Below are 17,796 nucleotides of genomic sequence, written 5' to 3'. Positions count from 1 at the left end.
TTGAGGTAAAATGCTCACATATATAACAAATCAAGGATCCAGATCTTTGTTTAAACCTATTTTCGATGCAAATGAAGATTGTGTGTAAAATTGTTCACTACCGTTTTTAATTGTAAAGAGGTCAGTTCTGAATAAATTACTTTGCAAGTGATTGCAAAACGTTATTATAACCAGTGAATTTTAAACAGGAGGTTTTGGTTGAACAGATATTCTGAAGAGTTAGTGCAATAAGAGTTCACCAATAAGGAACAGAGCTAGATGCTTTTGTGTGACTTCACTTCCCAATTTTAGAAAGGAGAGCTCGAAAAGAAAAAAAACGTTGCCATCCGGTTATGGTCTAAGCGAAAATAGTATGGTTTGCGCCGATGACTAAATGCGCCTGTGCACACAAGTCGATGCGTTTCAGCTGGGTTATCAAAGTGCCCAGGTTTACATAGCTTAAGTTTACTAAAGTATTTTCTTCATGAACTCCACCGAAAACTGCAATGGACTGTACTATTAAGGTAGGCGTTTGATCTGGTTTATTGTCTGTTCTGAAAATGAGTAGCGAGTGCGCAACCACCCACACGGTTAGTGCGACTACTGGTGAGAGAGGCAAGGCGGTGATGCAGGTCCCCACTCTTTCCTTCTTGTACAAAATTTCCTCTTCCTTCCCGTTCGTGGTTGAATGTCGGCTCTTTAATAACACAAGAAACCGCTACAACATTTAGACTCAGATAAAAAACGAAATGGTGTCCACAGCGCGCGAGAGAGGGCATGCACAAATTTGTTTTTCCATTTGTTTTAATTTTTTAACAGTTACGTTCTAGGATGCAAAATGGCATACTTGTTGAGCTATCCAAGGCAGTTAAGTACATGTCGCTAACCTGTTTTTTACTTACCATCTTAAGAATGACGAAAACTCAAGCAAATACAAACTGGAAAACAATATCTACCGAATTTCACATATGGCACAATTATGGCGGGGCGCTCTCGAGGCAGGTGGCTTTATGGCGCCAACAACAAGGTACACTGTGGAGACTTTAAAAATCACGAAACGAAATGCGTCTGGTATTATTAATTTTTATGCTTTCGACTCTTTAAAACTGACCTGTCATTTTGCAAGAACTAGCCTTAACGTATAATAACTGTGATAAACGGCATAAGCTGAATTTCTTTACTTTAATTTGTATGTTAACATGTCATGGCAGAAAATGGTGGCAAGCAACCGTTAATGTTATTATTAATCGGCTACATTCCGTGGCTAAGTGTTTTATCCGCGCTGAAAACTTTTCATTAAAGCTGCATAATGTGGATTATGTTGAAGATTGTGTTGAAGCTAATTAGTAGGCTATTATTCTAGAACCTTGTTTAATGTAAGAATCTTAAACTGTACATCATTAAAAAAAACAAAGCAAACAAAGCGGCTAATCATAAAATGACGCTAACATTGCTAAAAATACTAGTAGTAGTAGTAGTATAATTAAATACTGTTATCAGTTGGTTACTATTTGCTAGTCGTTGTCTTGTATTTGCATTATTTACATCAATATTTTATTCTGTATCCAAATATAGCTTCTATATTCGTTATAAATTGACTTGGTCTTCAAACAAGTGTGAAAATGGCGCTTACAAGCGCTGTTTATCGAGTAATAATAATATATCGCAAATATTTCTCACTTTGTTATTTTTTTTATTACTATTTGAGGAGCAACTTTAATGTGACGCACTAGAGCAGTTTTTATTGTTAATTCTGCAAAAAAAAAGTGTTGATTCATCTTTTCGACTTTACGCAATGCTTTATACATCCCCTTTGTATACTAAAGCAGATGGGTAGCCTGTGCATTCCTGTGTTTCTTGTTTGTAGCTATTCCATGCCTGATTTAGTTCTGTAAGGAATAATTTATAGCAAAGAGCTGGGCGCTTGTCAGGTGTCGTTATCAGAGCTGAGCAGGCTTCCTGTCTCAAACCTCAGACTTTCCGCACACACTTCCGTAGTCCCTTTTCGAAAAAAGAGGCAACAAAGACTGACAAAACAGAATTGATTCGATAGATGTGCGATGCCAATGCATTGTTCTACATTTCAATTCAATTAGCCGGACAATAAAGCGAAGCGAATTTCGAACGTGCTGCGTCCCCATGCGCTGCGGCGTCCCGTTAATTCAGGTTCTTCTCCTCAGAGAAGCGCCCCCATCTCCACTTGCAAGATGTTGCTGATTAAAACTTGTGAAAACCACAAAGTGTTTTGCAGCTCAGAGCGCAGCTGCGTGTCTCTTTGCAAAATCAGCATGCCTTAACGTCAACTTCTGCTTTCTTTCACTCTCGCAAAACTGAACATGACTAACATCATAACTGTGAAAGTTCTAGCTCGAATGAGCTATGATTCATGAGCGAATTCTGGTGCGTTAAAGCTCCTACATATGTTTTTGAAATTAACATTACTATTAGAAATTACAGCCTAATTATAGATATAAAAATGTAGTCATTGGTTTTATTAGTACTGGTGTTATTACCATTTATATTAGAATGCTAATATTTATTCTTTTACTTAGGCTATAGTTAATTTATATACACTTTATTATTATTATTACTTGTAATTTAGTTTTACTAAACTAACAAATTCTCAACGAATAATGTAGCAACATGAGTAATTAAACGACCTAACGAAATAAAACGATTTATTCCCTTTAGTCGTGACAGTCCCTGCGGTTCAGTAGACCTATCAAAGCTGTATTTTGACTGCAGTTTAATCAGTCAATAAGCTACAAACAATACGCATTCTGAATATTATCCCAGTGATCGGTGAAACCGGGGTTGGTTGCACATTTTTTATTCTTTCTTGAATATATCTGGCCAAACAAACAGAATCACTCAAGCACATGAAACCTCTTGGGTTAAAAACAGACACCGCAAAAAATAACAAATGCAAAAATATTTTCGAAATTTCGTTCATGACTAAAGTTGTGTCTACCATCCCCAGATTGTGGGGTTGGTTTGCATACTGGTAAATGAGAAATGGTGGATTTAAAACTAACGCTATTTTATTCATAATTAATGTACTACATTTATTGATTTAATTAATTTTCGTTGTCATTTCGATTATATAGGAGGAGTACTACAAATGGGTGCACCTCTATGAATTATTTTTCATTTTACATAAACACTTTTCATAAGTTGTCAGACAGATGGCAAATTTTATTTAAAAAAAAAATCAAAAATATAAATAGTTTCCATATGTGTTATGATATTTCAAATATCTTTCTGCTTTTTATTTATTAATAATAATTTTGTGCTAAATGCACAATAATAATAAGCCGGTCTTTCCCTAATAATATGCATTAGTTAGTTATTTTTTCCATTTAGTTATTTGGCTTTACCTGGCCCAAGTGAAACATTTTATTACATACATTTATGCATAATAAATGCAAGCCTGCATTTATTTGATCCAAAAATCTTATTTTGATAAAATATTTTGAAATATTTTTACTATTTAAAATAACTGTTTTCTATCTGAATATATTTTAAAATGCAATTTATTCCTGTGATTTCAAAGCTGAATTTTTAGTATCATTACTTCAGTGACACACGATCATTCAGAAATCATTGTAATATGCAGATTTGCTGTTCAAGAATCATTTTCATCATCATATTATCATCATTATCATCATCAATATTTAAAGCAGTTGAGTACATTTTTTCAGGATTCTTTGATGAATAGAAAGATCCAAAGATCAGCATTTATCTGAAATAAAAGTTTTTGTAAAATACTTTTATTTAGCAAGGAGGCTTTACATGGATCAAAAGTTATGATAAAGACATTATGATGCTACAAAAGATTTCTATTTCAGATAAATCAGTGAAACCAGAAAAAAGTTCTACTGCTTATTTCAAGCAGCACATCAAAATATTAGAAGGAATTCTAAAGGATCATGTGACTGGAAGTCTGGCTTTGAAATTACAGGAGTAAATCACATTTTCAAATATATTTAAATAGAAAACAGTTATTTTAAGTAGTAAACACAAAGTGCTTGGTGAGCAGAAAGACCTTGTTAGAAAACATGTCATGTGTTTGTGCAGTAACAGTCTCAAATAGTATCAAAATCGGTCAAATACAACAGTTTTGCTTGTGATAGAGACAGAAATACACACATCAGACTTTAGATGTCCCATGTTAGCCAATGTCCCATTATGATAATAAGCAAAGGGACATTTCATAACCTGATTTCATTACCAAAGCTCGACCACAGTGCTCTTCAGTACTTCCTGTACTAGCATCAGATTCAACCATATACACCCTTAAAACACAAGTCTAATATTTATAGATTTAATAGAGGTAATCTAGTAAATCTGTTTAGAAGATCACAGAATCTGTTTGCAGTGAGCTCCGCCCTTTGAGGGTGATCAAGTGCATGATTAGTTTTTTTGTGCAAAACCTCCAAAACCTAAAAGCACTGAGCTTGTTTCAGGCCAGGGTTGCTCTACCGCAAGTTCTGTTGTGACAAAATGAGAATTTCTTTCACAAGACCAAATGGAGGTCTGTTGCAACTGACTTGAAAACACTGCACGCATGTCACAGGCACCCAGCGGCGCCGAGGACGGCACAACAATAGCATGACTGCATGTGTTTATGTGCATCCCTGCGTGTTCTTTTTGATGTGAGGTGCACATTAATCTCACTGACCTTGACTCTGACATTTTGCACACAGCATGCAGATTGTGTTTGCTAAAATATAGCGTTTGGTTTCTCAGCAACACAGAGCGATATGAAACTCATCGAACAGGAAGTCAGTTGTGGCATTAGTGGCCAGGGTAGAGTATGTTTATGTTCATCACTTTGGAGCAGAGAGAGAGCAGTACTATGTGTGTGTGGTTGTGGTTTAAAAGGTGCATAGGTGCAGAATAATTTTAACTGCACAATGAAATACCTGCTGTTTCACTAGCTGCAGTTGAACAGTATAGATGTATCCAACTTTTTTTGGAACATGAATTTATGGAATTTATGGAACATTTGTTCCAGTCTGCTTTTTGTATACTGATCCAAGTTAGCAGGTTTAAGTCTACCTTAAGTGATGCAATGCAGTCTTAGTGCATGTTTTCTTACAGCATGATCATCTGTGCCATAAGTTAAGGCTGAGGATTGCACTTTGTTACTGTATATGCTTGCAAATGCACACAGACTAGGCGGTGAAAATGGTTGTCAGCTTGGCTTTGTTTTGAGCTTGCTTTCACTTCTCTACTAGAGCAGGACTTTTCATATTCAGTTGGATCACAGCTATAGCTATAAACCTTCTATCTATAAATCTATCCATCTATAAACCTTCAAAGCTTTTTTAAACTTTCCAGCTTTCAAAGCAGACGCAACTAGTCAAAAGTTTTTGAACAGCAATACTTCAAATGTTTTTTAAGGTAGTCTCTTCTGCGCACCAGGCCTGCATTTATTTGATCCAAATTACAGCAAAAACTGTAAAATTTTGAAATATTTTTACTATTTAAAATAACCATTTTCTATTTGAATACATTTTAAAATTTAATTTATTTCTGTGATTTTGAAGCTGAACTTTTAGCATCATTACTCCAGTCGCATGATCCTTCAGAAATCATGTTAATATTCTGATTTGCTGCTCAAATTAAAAAAAAAAATATTATTATGTTGAAAACAGTGGAGTAGAATTTTTAAATAAATAGACAAATGCTGATCTTTGGGTCTTCCTATTCATTAAAGAATCCTGAAAAAGAATGTACCCAACTATTTAAAATATTGATAATAATTAAAAAAAAATTCTGAAGGATCATGTGACACTGAAGACTGGAGTAATGATGCTGAAAATGTATCTTTGTTCACAGGAAAATAAATAAATAGTAAAAACATTTCACAATATTACTGCTTATGGCTTGGTAAGCAGAAGATAATTCTTTAAAATACATTAAAAATCTTACTGTTCAAAAACTTTTGACTGGTAGTGTAGTCTCAGAAAGTCTGTCTTGACTTTGCTTTTCTAGTTAAAAACTAGTCACATGAATTCCTTTGAAATTCAATTCATTGTAATTCTACTTCCTTGCATTCAATTTCCCATTTTGCTACTTTAATTCGAATTCAGGCCTTCTCAATTCTGAATTGACACCAAAACCCAACATAGTTGGTGTTTGTTTGGGGGATAAGTGAACATTCTTCCCTAGCAGTCTTGATCTGAAATACGCATGATATACAAATCACTGGAACATTTTTATCTCATCAAAAAGCAATTGTATAGGTAAACGATGCCAGGCACTTAAACTGAAGGGCGAAACAGTTTCTCGTAACAAACTCGCAACACTTCAGGTCAGGTGATTGCACCCTACAATGCTGCCTCCTCCCTTTGGTGACCCTCAACTTCAACAGCATTCAGAACAAATTTGTTTTTCAGCTTTAAATGACCCACATTTCTACCACTCCTCTGTTTCCTATCTCATGCCCCATGCCAAAAGGTTTCACTGCACATGGGGGCCAGATTTCCTGTGAGCCACCGAAAAAGCTCAGTGCTGACGTATTTTAGCTCTAAAGACAATACTAAGGCCCTCTAAACAAGCTCCCTGAATTCAGCTATAACACAAACATTTATTCACGTACAAACACTTACATACATTTGAATGTTTAAAACGTCTTTTTGAAGTTTCAAGCGGACACACCTAGAGCAGAACACTCGAGAGCAGACTATACCAACATTAAACACAGGAAGAAAAGGCATAGACGATGTCTCAATTTCTAATCTGACTCTTGTGCCCAGTCATATCTACCTGGAAGTTGAAAAAACGCCCCTGAACTATTCCGATAAACTGTTATTTTTCAGTTTCAAAATGAATATCCCATATAGCTGAACATTAAGAGGTTTCATCATTTTTGGTTCCACAAAGAATCTTTAAGTGAAAGGTTCTAAAAAGAACTATTTTTTGTTATTTTAAAAATCTAAAGAACCTTTTGTAAAACGGAAAGATTCCATTGGATGTTGAAGATTCTTTCTGGAACAACAGATGAGAGTGTAGCTCCTCACTAGTTTTTTTCTATCCTTAAGTTCATGCTCCAAATCAATTCTTACGACATCAGTGACTGATTAGAAAGTCAAAGTGTAGCGACAGCGGCGGAAACCCGTAACATCCCCGTTCCTGAATTACTGACTAAATGATTGACTGCTGTTTCTATTGTTATGCTATGATTTGTTGTTCACCCAAATCAAGGACTTTAAGTGTTTTCGTTCGCATAACCAGTGTGTGTTTGTACTTCACAGGAAGCTCTATCGGTGGTGAGTGAAAACCAGTCCATATTCGAGTCACCCTTCAGTGGTCCCCAGGCCATGCACATGAAGGGAGAGATCACCTCGCCTACAGTGTTCAGACAGGGTTCTGAAGAGAGCATAGAACCGACTGAGCCAGACTGGAGTGGATCAGCCACACAGAACCCTGCAAAGAGAGCAGAGCACATCAATGGAACCAGGTGGGGCTACAGACACTGACATCAGAGGATCTGATGTCTCCATTTATACACTCTTAAAAATAAAGGTTCTTGCATTTATGATTTCATAAAGAAACTTTCCAAAGCACAAAAGGTTCTTTACACTCCTAAAAAATAAAGGTTCTTTATTGGCATCAATGGTTCTATGAAGAACCTTGACCATCCACGGAACCTTTCAAATGGAGAAAAGGTTCTTTCGATTTTTGAAAATGTTTTTCAAAATGTTTTTTAGCAACAGTTCACTGAAAGGTTCTTTGTGGAACCGAAATGGTCCTTTTATGGCATTCACTGCAAAAACACCCTTTTGGAACCTTTATTTTTGAGAGTGTATACTGAAAAAAGGACAAACAATTATTCTGTGATTGAGTGCCGCATTACGTAAATGTGACCCTGAACCACAACAGCCAAAATTAGATTATATGGGTCAAAATGATTGATTTTTTTTAATGCCAAAAATCATTAGGATGTTAAGTAAAGATCATGTTCCATGAAGATATTAAGTAAATTTCCTACTATAAATATATCAAAACTAAGAACTTTATCTGGACAACTTTAAAGGCGATCTTCTCAATATTCAGATTTTTTTGCACCCTCAGATTCCAGATTTTCAAATAGTTGTATCTCGGCCAAATATTGTCCTAACAAACCATAAATCAGTGGAAAGCGCATTTATTTGACTTTCAGGTGATGTATAAATCCCAATTTCTAAAAATGACCCTTATGATTGGTTTTGTGGTCCAGGGTCACATATGGTGTCTACATAATATCTATCGTATTATTTGCTTAGATGTTTCTAAGGATTTCAGTGCTATTTTGAGTAAAATCAAAGTATTGCTAAGTAAGGTTTAACGAAGTAAAAATTACTTACTTATATAAACTTTTCTTTATTAAATTTACTTAACTTAGGTAAGTAGATTTAACTTTCAACAGTTTAATCTTAAATGCGTAAGGCTCTTTCCCTCAAAAAATAAATGAAAATAAATGTAATAATAATAATAATAATAATAATAATAATAATAATAATAATAGTAATAGTAAAAACTTTAAGAAAAAAAAGGAAAGAAAATTATGGCATCATTTACTCACCTTCATGTCATTCCAAATCCATTTGGCTTGCTTTTTCTGTAGAAAAGAAGAAAGTTTAACACAATGTCCAAGCTGCTCTTTTCCACACAATGATAGCAGTGACTATAGGCTGTCAAGCACCAAGAAAGCACCATAAATGAGTCCATACAGGTCATACATGACAGCCAGTGTCATTCAGAATCACTGATCAAAGTAAAATTAAAGTACTGCCAAGTAAGCTTTGACTAAGTAAAGATTACTCAAACTTTTACTAGCCAAAGTTACTTGTTTTCTTTATTACATTTACTTAACTTAAGTAAGTAGATTTTACTCTACAATAACAGGTAACGAGTACAGAGCAGTAGCAGTAAAATGTACTTAAAACGTGTTAGTGGAAAATGAATTTATCAAGTAAATCCTACAAGTTATGTTTTTCAGTGTAAGATTATAAAATTATTCTATTATATCTCACTAAAAGGTTCTTTGGAGAACCAAAAATGGTGGTTCTAAGGCATCACTGCGTAAACCCCTTTTTTTAATTATTATTTGTTATTAGAAGTGCAAAGGGCTCTTTCTCTTAAAAAAATAAAAAATAAAATAAAATAATAAAAATAATAATACACTTAAAAAAATAAAATAAAGATAAAATACTGGCATCATTTACTCACCTTCATGTAATGTCCAAATCCATATGGCTTTCTTTCATCTGTGGAATACAAAAGAAGAAAGTTTAACATAATGTCCAAGCTGCTCTTTTCCTCACAATTATAGCAGTTATAGGCTATCAAGCACCAAGAAAGCACCATAAATGAGTCCATACAGATCATATGCGAAAAGTATTGTAAAATCAATGACATCTGATTTAGACTTTATATTTAAACTCACCATTTTGCATTACATGTCAGAAACCAGTGCCATTCAGCATCACCGATCGAACCTGTCAAAATGCATTTCCAGCAGACATCTGAATTTTTTGAGTTAAACAATTTCTTTAATGTCACAACTGTGAGCATTTAGAACTGAAACATTTGAGCTCTCTGCTTCTTACAGCCGTGAGTCCCCAGTGGACTGCAGTGTGACCAAAAGGACCCGACACATGAGTAACAGTGATGGGGGACCATTGGCCTACCAGGCCTCTTATCCAGAGCCAAGGACCAGCCCGCAGACTGCCACCCCACCCAGCAGCGCCACAGAGGAGAAGAGAGTTATTGTACCAGCGGGTGAGATCTGTAGTAGCTATAAAATTGATCAAGGGCTTCACTGTTGCCTTTTTAATTTTTTAGAATGAGTTATACGCTACATACAATGAGAAATTACACATTTTAATTAGCATAGATGCATTCATTTGATTAAAAAAATGTGACAGTCAAGACATTTATAATGTAACAAAAGGTTTATATTTTAAATTATCCTCTTTCTGTTCATCAAAGAATTCTGAAAAAAAAAAAAAAAGTTTCTTAAGCACCAAATCAGCATATTAGAATAATTTCTGATGGATCATGTGACAGTGAACGGCTTATGAAAATTGAACTTTGCCATCAGATGAAAAAAAAAAACATTTTGAAATATCATGCACCTTCTTAAACAAGGACTTTGTATTACTTATAATTTTAGCAAAGTTTTGATTTCAGGTCAACTGTTTTTGTTAACTAAGACTAAAACATTACAAATTAATGCAAAAATAAAAGCTAATTCAAAATAGTAAATACATAATAGTATATGGATAATACTAAAATAACACCTGTTGACTGTAATGCGTTTTGTAAAAAGGGAAACATTTTAGCACTGGACAGATTTAGTTTGCTGTTGACCAATTTCTAAAACTAGAGGATGTATAGATGTCTAAACAAAGATATGTGGTAATTATGCAGTGGCCACAGGCTCTTGCATCACTTGGGAACTTGTGTTTTGTGGGAAAAAAAGGCTAGTTTGCAATACAGGCATTGTAAAAGAAAGAAATGCGCTTCCTCCTGGTACATCCTAGTAACCCGGCAGACTAAACTACGAATGATTGCACAGATTCCTACAGAGATAATCACTCTTTGCTCACGAACCAATTAGGAAGTTATGAGTTATCTTCAGTGAGGCGTTTTGAAGGTCGTCGTAACATTTTTAAAAGGGGAGAGCGGTGGAGTCGCTCCATGCATTGTGCGACAGTGAGTGTATGGGATGCCTCCTCATGAGTCACCCAGACCAAACAATTATAATGCTCATAATTCTCGGATATGGCGTCATATTTCAAGGACAGATAAGAGAGTATGATGGCTTTTAACAGGTCTGTAATATCTGGAGAAAGATATCTGTTAGGATTCCCATTCAGCTCAGTGGCAGGAGATGTGACTTCAAAATACAGGGAAAAATAAAAATTAATTTGACTTTTTTAACAGGCCCTCAATAAACAAATCTAAAATAAAATACACATAATTTACAATATACTACCATTTTATTAATTTGTTTTATATATTATATATAAATGTAAATATATATATATATATATATATATATATATATATATATATTATAAATTTAATGTAAATGTGTTAATTTATTATTATGTGTTTTCCTACTAATATATATATATATATATATATATATATATATATATATATATTTTTTTTTTTTTTTTTTATCAAATATCAAATAAAAATGACAATCAATGACAACACAAAGTGTAAAATAAAACTACATAAAAAATTAGGAATAAAATATTTAATTATATTGTATATAAAATTAAAATTTACATATATAAATAATTTATTATTCATTTGTATATGTATTTTTAACGTAAATGTTACTGTATATTTTGTTATGCGTTTCCATACTATACTATTTTTATTTTATATTTATTGTCATTCATTGTCATTGTTTATATTATATATATATATATATATATATATATATATATATATATATATATATATATAATAAACAATGACAATGAATGACAACACAAAATATAAAAAAAATTCATTTCAAATAAAATACATAAGATAAAATATATAATTTATTATTAATTTGTAAATGTATTTTTAAATATTTAATATTAATTAAATATTTTATTATGCATTTTCATACTATATATATATATATATATATAATTTTTTATATTTTATTATGTTTTCAAACTAATATATATATATATATATATATATATATATCTCAAATAAACTGACAATTGACAATGAATGAATTTATATATATATATATATATATATATATATATATATCAAATAAACAATGATATAAATAAAAACACATGTAAAAGAAAATAAAGAATTTAAAAAAAATTATATATATTATATATTTTATTTTATTCTTTATTTTCTTTTTTTAATGTATTTTATATATTTTTTAATCATTGTCATTGTTTAGTGTGTGTATATATATATATATATATATATATATATATATATATATATACACACACTAAACAATGACAATGATTAAAAAATATATAAAACACATTTAAAATAAAATTATAAAATAAATATATTCTATATAACATTTCAGTTTACATAATTATATCTGAAATATAGCATGTATTTTGTATTTTTACATTTTTATTATGTATGTGTTTATTTATATTTATATGTATGTATCTCCTTACTGAAACATACACACAAACAAAGACTCTCAGCACTATCTCACTGAGAGTAAGAGCAGTAACACAGGGTGCACTGACTTTTTTTACCTCGTGTTTGAACTCTGATAAGTCACGGCTGAAGCACTTGTTCCTCATTTTATTCTTGCTTCTGTCCTGTTTTAGACCCTGAAGTATGGACACAAGACCACGTGCGGCAGTGGGTCGAGTGGGCAATAAAGGAATACGGCCTCTCCGAGGTGGACGTGTCCCTCTTCCACACCCTGGATGGAAAAGCGCTCTGCAAAATGACCAAAGAGGACATGATGCGTCTCACTTCCGCATACAATACAGACATCCTGCTCTCCCATCTAAACTACCTCCGGGAGAGTAAGGAACTTCGCCCGTAATTCCATATGAATAATCCATTACTAATTGTTAATTTGCTCAAGAAAACATAAGGAGAAACCATAAAGCGACTTTAATCAAATTGACTTCTAAATGCATTGTGGAAATGTTTGTGCCTATTTATATATACAGCAAATTCAGAAAGCTTGTTTTCTTTGCTATTGTTTACTCAGGTAGCCCCACATTTTCCTACCCAGCAACCCCAACCAATACACAACCACAGCCTAGACTACAGGTTAAAGCTGGTAAGTCAAACTTTTATGCCATTTTCTAGATAAAATATAGTTTTATAAATACACCACCAGTCAAAGGTTTTTGAACAGTAAGATTTTTAATGTTTTTTAAAGAAGTTGCTTCTGTTCACCAAGCCTGCATTTATTTGATCCGGAGTACAGCAAAAACAGTAAAATTTTGAAATATTTTTACCATTTAAAATAACAGTTTTCTATTTGAATATATTTTAAAATGTAATTTATTCCTGTGATTAAAGCTAAATTCATAGCATCAATTCTGCAGTCACATGATCTCTCAGAAATCATTCTAATATTCTGATTTGCTGCTCACAAAAATATTTATTATTATTATTATTATTAATATGTTGAAAAGCATTTGTCTGATATAGAAATCTATGATGTATAATGTTACAAAAGCTTTTTTCTTTTCGGTTTCTTTGAAGGATTGTGTGACACTGAAGACTGGAGTAATGATGCTGAAAATTCAGCTTTAATCACAGGAATAATTTACATTTTAAAATATATTTAAATAGAAAACATTATTTTAAATAGTAAATTTTACTGTTTTTGCTGTACTTTGGATCAAATAAATAAAAAAAGAGACTTCTATTTAAAAAAAAACATTTAAAATCTTACAGTTCAAAAACTTTTGACTGCTAGTGTAGTTTTAACTGTTAAATGCTGATTGGATGACATGAATTAGTCCAAATGTACACCACATTTTATATTACTGTACCTAAATAAGAGTAACTGTAATGATCCTAAAGTTAGTCCAGTGAACTACAGTATAAGCAATTTTGTGCCTAGTAATATTCTTCTTATTAATTTTAATCAACAACTATTGCATCATAATCTGGCTTCCGTCCTTTGATAAGTCACATGGTTATTTTAGCTTCACCCAAAAAGAAGATATTTTGAAGAATGTTGGTAACCAAACAGTTGCCGGTAGCCAGTAAAATCTGTAGTATGGAAAAAAATACAATGGAAGTCAATGGCTACCAGCAACTGTTTGGTTACCAACATTCTTCAAAATATCTTCTGACAGAAGAAATAAACTCGTACTGGTTGAGTAAATTACAGAATTAATTTTTTGGAGGAACTATCTCTTTAAATCTTCTATTATATAGCCAATAAAAAAAAGAAATATTTTTTAGTCAAACACACTCCAATGAGTTATTGTACTGATATAACGAAGTCTAGAGAGATGCTATATAGACTGCAGTTTGTTTCTTCAATGAATTTTGCCCCAAGTGTTGCAAGCTTTTTGAATCGTTGCACTTTCAGACAGGAAACAGCTGCATCAGGACAGGAAGTAAGGGGTGTAGAGCTCAGGTTAGGACACAATTGACTATTCTGTGGCAAAGAGAATCGGTTAGAACAAAAGGACAATCGCCCTGAGGAATTGTGTGCCATCTTCAGGCGTTCTTATGGTTTTTCTGCTGGCTTTGTTCTGCTCTTACGTTTGTCCTTAGGGATCTTTAATGCAGGGCTTCCTTCCTTCTGCGGCTGCCCTGCTCCTTACTCTTTAAAGCCATCCTTTCCTGTAAAATCTCCCTTTTGTTAACTGCTGCTATCTGACTTTGTCTCGGCACAGAAAACAACTTCGAGGAGATCGGCAGAAGAAACAGTTGGTCCTCAAACACCTTACCAGCTGTCCCAAAAGGTTGCTCTGCGTTCACAAAAATATCATAATGTTAGATAATTATATTGTATATATATTTTAATTGTTAAAAAAAAAAACTCACCTTTTTAAAATCACAGGTTCTCCAATCGAACATCAGCACAGAATTCCAGAGACACCACCAAGAATTCAACAAGGTCGACAAGTGCACTTAATTTAATATTCAATGAAATATAATCATCTTTAATTGCTTTCTAACAGGTATTGTACATTTTCATCTTTTGCAGACCCCTACCAAGCATTAGGTCCCATCAGCAGCCGTCTTTCAAATCCAGGTAAGAACTAACTATTTAGAAAACTGTTTATGCATTATAGTCAAATTAACAACAAATGTGGCCTTTTTGGAGTATGAATGCACAGACTGGGCACATAGTTGTTGTTATTATAATCTAGACAAATTAAACATGCCAAGACAAAAAATTATATATTTATTATACTTTTTTTTTTTTTTTTAAATAACATATTAAATATATTAACATACATTATTAAAAAGTTTGGGGTCAGTAAGTTTTTTATTTTATTTTAAGAAATTAGTACTTTAATGCAGGAAAGACATTAATATGGAAGCCTGTTTCCACCACTGAATAAAAAATAACTGCTACCATTTATCTCGCAATTAAACTTTTTCTCAGAATTGTGAGATATAAACGTCCAGTCGCCTGGGTGAACTGGGTGAAATAAACTAACAATTGCGAGAAATAAAGTAATTATTGCAAGATAAAAACTCGCAATTCAGACTCTTTTCTCATGATTGTGAGTTTGTATCTCACAATTCTGACTATTTTTTCTCAGAATTGCGTAAAATAAACTCACATTTGCAAGAAGTCAGAACTGCAATATAAAAACTTCAATTCTGACTTTATCGCAATTATTAGTTTGAAACTCGCAATTCAGACTTTTTCCTTATCAAAATTGAGATATAAACTTGCAATTGCCTGTTACCTGAGATAGTCACAATTCTAACATTTTTCTCAGAATTGTGTGAAAAAAATTTCAATTGCGAGAAATAAAGTCAGATATGCAAGATAGAAACTCGCAATTCAGACTTTTTTTCCTCACAATTGTTTGTATCTTGCAATTCTGACTTGTTTTCTCAGAATTGAGACTCACAATTGCCTGTTACAACCTTAGAATTGTGAGATATAAAGTCCAGTTTTGAGGGAAAAAAAGACTGATATCTCACAATAGTTTATATTCCACAATTCAGACTTGATAACTCCCAATTGCATGTTATAAAGTCACAAATGCCAGATATAAACTTGCAATTCTGAAAATCACAATTGCAAGTTTGTCATGCAATTCTTAAAAAAAAAAAAAAAACATCAGAATTGTGAGATTTAAACTAAAAAAAAAAAGTCAATTGTGAGATAAAAAGTCGCAATTACTTTTTATTTTTTATTCATGTGATTTCATTCATTTTTTATAAACGGGCTTCCATACATTAATGACCAAAAGTGTAAGTAAAAACGTTCTATTCATCAAAGAATCCTGAAAACAAATATTTCATGGTTTCCACAATATATATCTATAATAATAAGCACCAAAGCATACTAAGCACAAAGCGTCAATTTCTGAGGCATCATGTGACACTGTAGACTGGAGCAATGACTGGTATTTTTAATCAAACAAATGCAAACTTGGTGAGCATAAGAAAAAAAAAAATCTTACTGACCCCAAACTTCAGTTTCTATATTTTTTTTAAATATTAAGGTTTGAAGGCCTGTAAAAATAATCTGCCAAACCAAGCACATCATGATTAGTCTGACTATTAGTATGATGTTTGCTCGACCTTCTTTACACAGAAACGAAACCATTCCACACCAAGATCCGACCGACCAAACACAATTCTAACAACCTGCCCGTCACCAGCACTGACAGGACTGTGGGTAGGTGTCTGACCGACCCACATTCCGTTTCTGTGTACAACATACATTAAAAAGGTCACATTTGGAGAAAACATCCTGCCCTAAAAGGCCCTTCCATCCTCTGCTAAAGATCTCTGACACTCTTTATTTTCTTCTACACAGGCTCTGGTCAGATCCAGCTGTGGCAGTTCTTGTTGGAGCTGCTGTCTGACAGCAACAATGCCGCCATCATCACATGGGAGGGCACTAACGGTGAATTCAAGATGACTGACCCGGACGAGGTGGCCAAGCGCTGGGGGGAGCGAAAGAGCAAGCCTAACATGAACTATGACAAGCTCAGCCGGGCCCTCCGCTACTACTATGACAAGAACATCATGACCAAGGTGCATGGCAAACGCTATGCGTACAAATTCGATTTCCAGGGCATCTCCCAAGCCCACCAAAACCATCCTCCAGATGGGGGCGTGCTCAAATACACGGCCGAAGTGCCGTACGTGCAAAGCTACCACAGCCACCAGCCAAAAATGAACTTCATGGCCACTCATTCAACCCCCATGCCCGTTTCCACTGGAAACTTCTTTGCGCCTCCTACCACCTACTGGAACTCTGCAGCAGGAGTGGTCTATCCCAGCTCACCCATGCCACGACATCCCAGCACTCACTCTCATTTGAACACTTATTACTAAAACGGTCTAACTGTAAATCCCTGGCTTTCGTAGGAGAACCGAGATAACATAAACAGCAGCTTTCCAGGAATCCTTATCCAATGCAAAAACCTTTGTAGCAATTCCAAACATCAAGTTCTCCATCTTGTGGCATTTTTGTACAGTATATATATACATAAGCTGTACGTCTTTGGGGGGCTAAATTGTAAATATGTTTCGCATGTTTCATATAGGGCTATGACTTCTCTGACATTCCCAAAAAGCATGCATATTCAAAAATGTAATATTCCTTTGTAAGCAAATTTGCTTTGTACAGTCTTTTTAATCAAATAACATCCCTGCCCTAAGTATAACATTATATTTCAAACCAATAAAACATGTATCTCACTTAATGCATCTGTGAGTTTTATTACTAGGGCTGGGTTTTGGCACAGGTTTCATGATTCGATTCAATCATGCTTCAAGAGCTTGAGTTTAGATTCAATAGTTTTTTGTTTTTTTTTGGATACACATCAGATACAGTACATGGAAAATTTTCTCAAGAAGAAAAAAACCTTAACTAATACTGTCAAATATACATTAGAGTCAGGTGGTACTACATTATAATATTGAAAGTTACAATTTTAATTGTAAAATTTGTATAAAAACACTTAAATTATACTCAATGAAGCTTTTTTATAATACTAAAGTTAACACTAACTTCAACTTTTAATTTCATAATTATATTCTACACCAATGTGTTTTTTAAAATATTAACATTTAAATGGAGGCCGTCATAAAAACTTTACAGATTTATTCAAACAAATATGAGTATGTAATATGGTGCACATATTT

General features: G+C 33.4%; 1 protein-coding gene across 4 annotated transcripts; it reads left to right on the top strand.

Moving 5' to 3' along the window:
* The first annotated feature begins 341 nt into the window (after nt 1-341).
* Nucleotides 342-17,349, top strand: fli1rs (Fli-1 proto-oncogene, ETS transcription factor-related sequence). Of its 4 annotated transcripts, none has more exons than XM_073846994.1 (10): nt 342-503; nt 7,242-7,447; nt 9,581-9,750; nt 12,297-12,500; nt 12,692-12,763; nt 14,346-14,414; nt 14,513-14,569; nt 14,660-14,707; nt 16,235-16,318; nt 16,460-17,349. In XM_073846994.1, exons 1-10 carry the CDS (start codon nt 486-488, stop codon nt 16,981-16,983), a joined length of 1,452 nt encoding a protein of 483 aa, XP_073703095.1. In that variant the 5' UTR covers nt 342-485; the 3' UTR covers nt 16,984-17,349. The 4 variants fall into 4 exon arrangements, with proteins under 4 accessions (XP_073703095.1, XP_073703098.1, XP_073703094.1 ...); XM_073846993.1 differs by lacking the exon at nt 342-503 and adding an exon at nt 594-1,006; XM_073846997.1 differs by lacking the exon at nt 16,235-16,318.
* The last annotated feature ends 447 nt before the right edge of the window (nt 17,350-17,796 follow it).

The sequence above is a fragment of the Garra rufa genome, chromosome 9 (genome assembly GCF_049309525.1).
Source record: "Garra rufa chromosome 9, GarRuf1.0, whole genome shotgun sequence".
Classification (NCBI taxonomy): domain Eukaryota; kingdom Metazoa; phylum Chordata; class Actinopteri; order Cypriniformes; family Cyprinidae; genus Garra; species Garra rufa.
Note: the sequence above shows the minus strand (reverse complement) of the source record. Positions and strands in the feature narration are given on the sequence as shown.

Coding starts and splice junctions, on each gene's coding strand:
- fli1rs (XM_073846993.1), top strand. CDS start 959: ATGGCGGGGCGCTCTCGAGGCAGGTGGCTTTATGGCGCCAACAACAAG. Junction 9,751..12,296: donor GAGAGTTATTGTACCAGCGG/GTGAGATCTGTA, acceptor GTCCTGTTTTAG/ACCCTGAAGTATGGACACAA. Junction 12,501..12,691: donor TCTAAACTACCTCCGGGAGA/GTAAGGAACTTC, acceptor TTGTTTACTCAG/GTAGCCCCACATTTTCCTAC.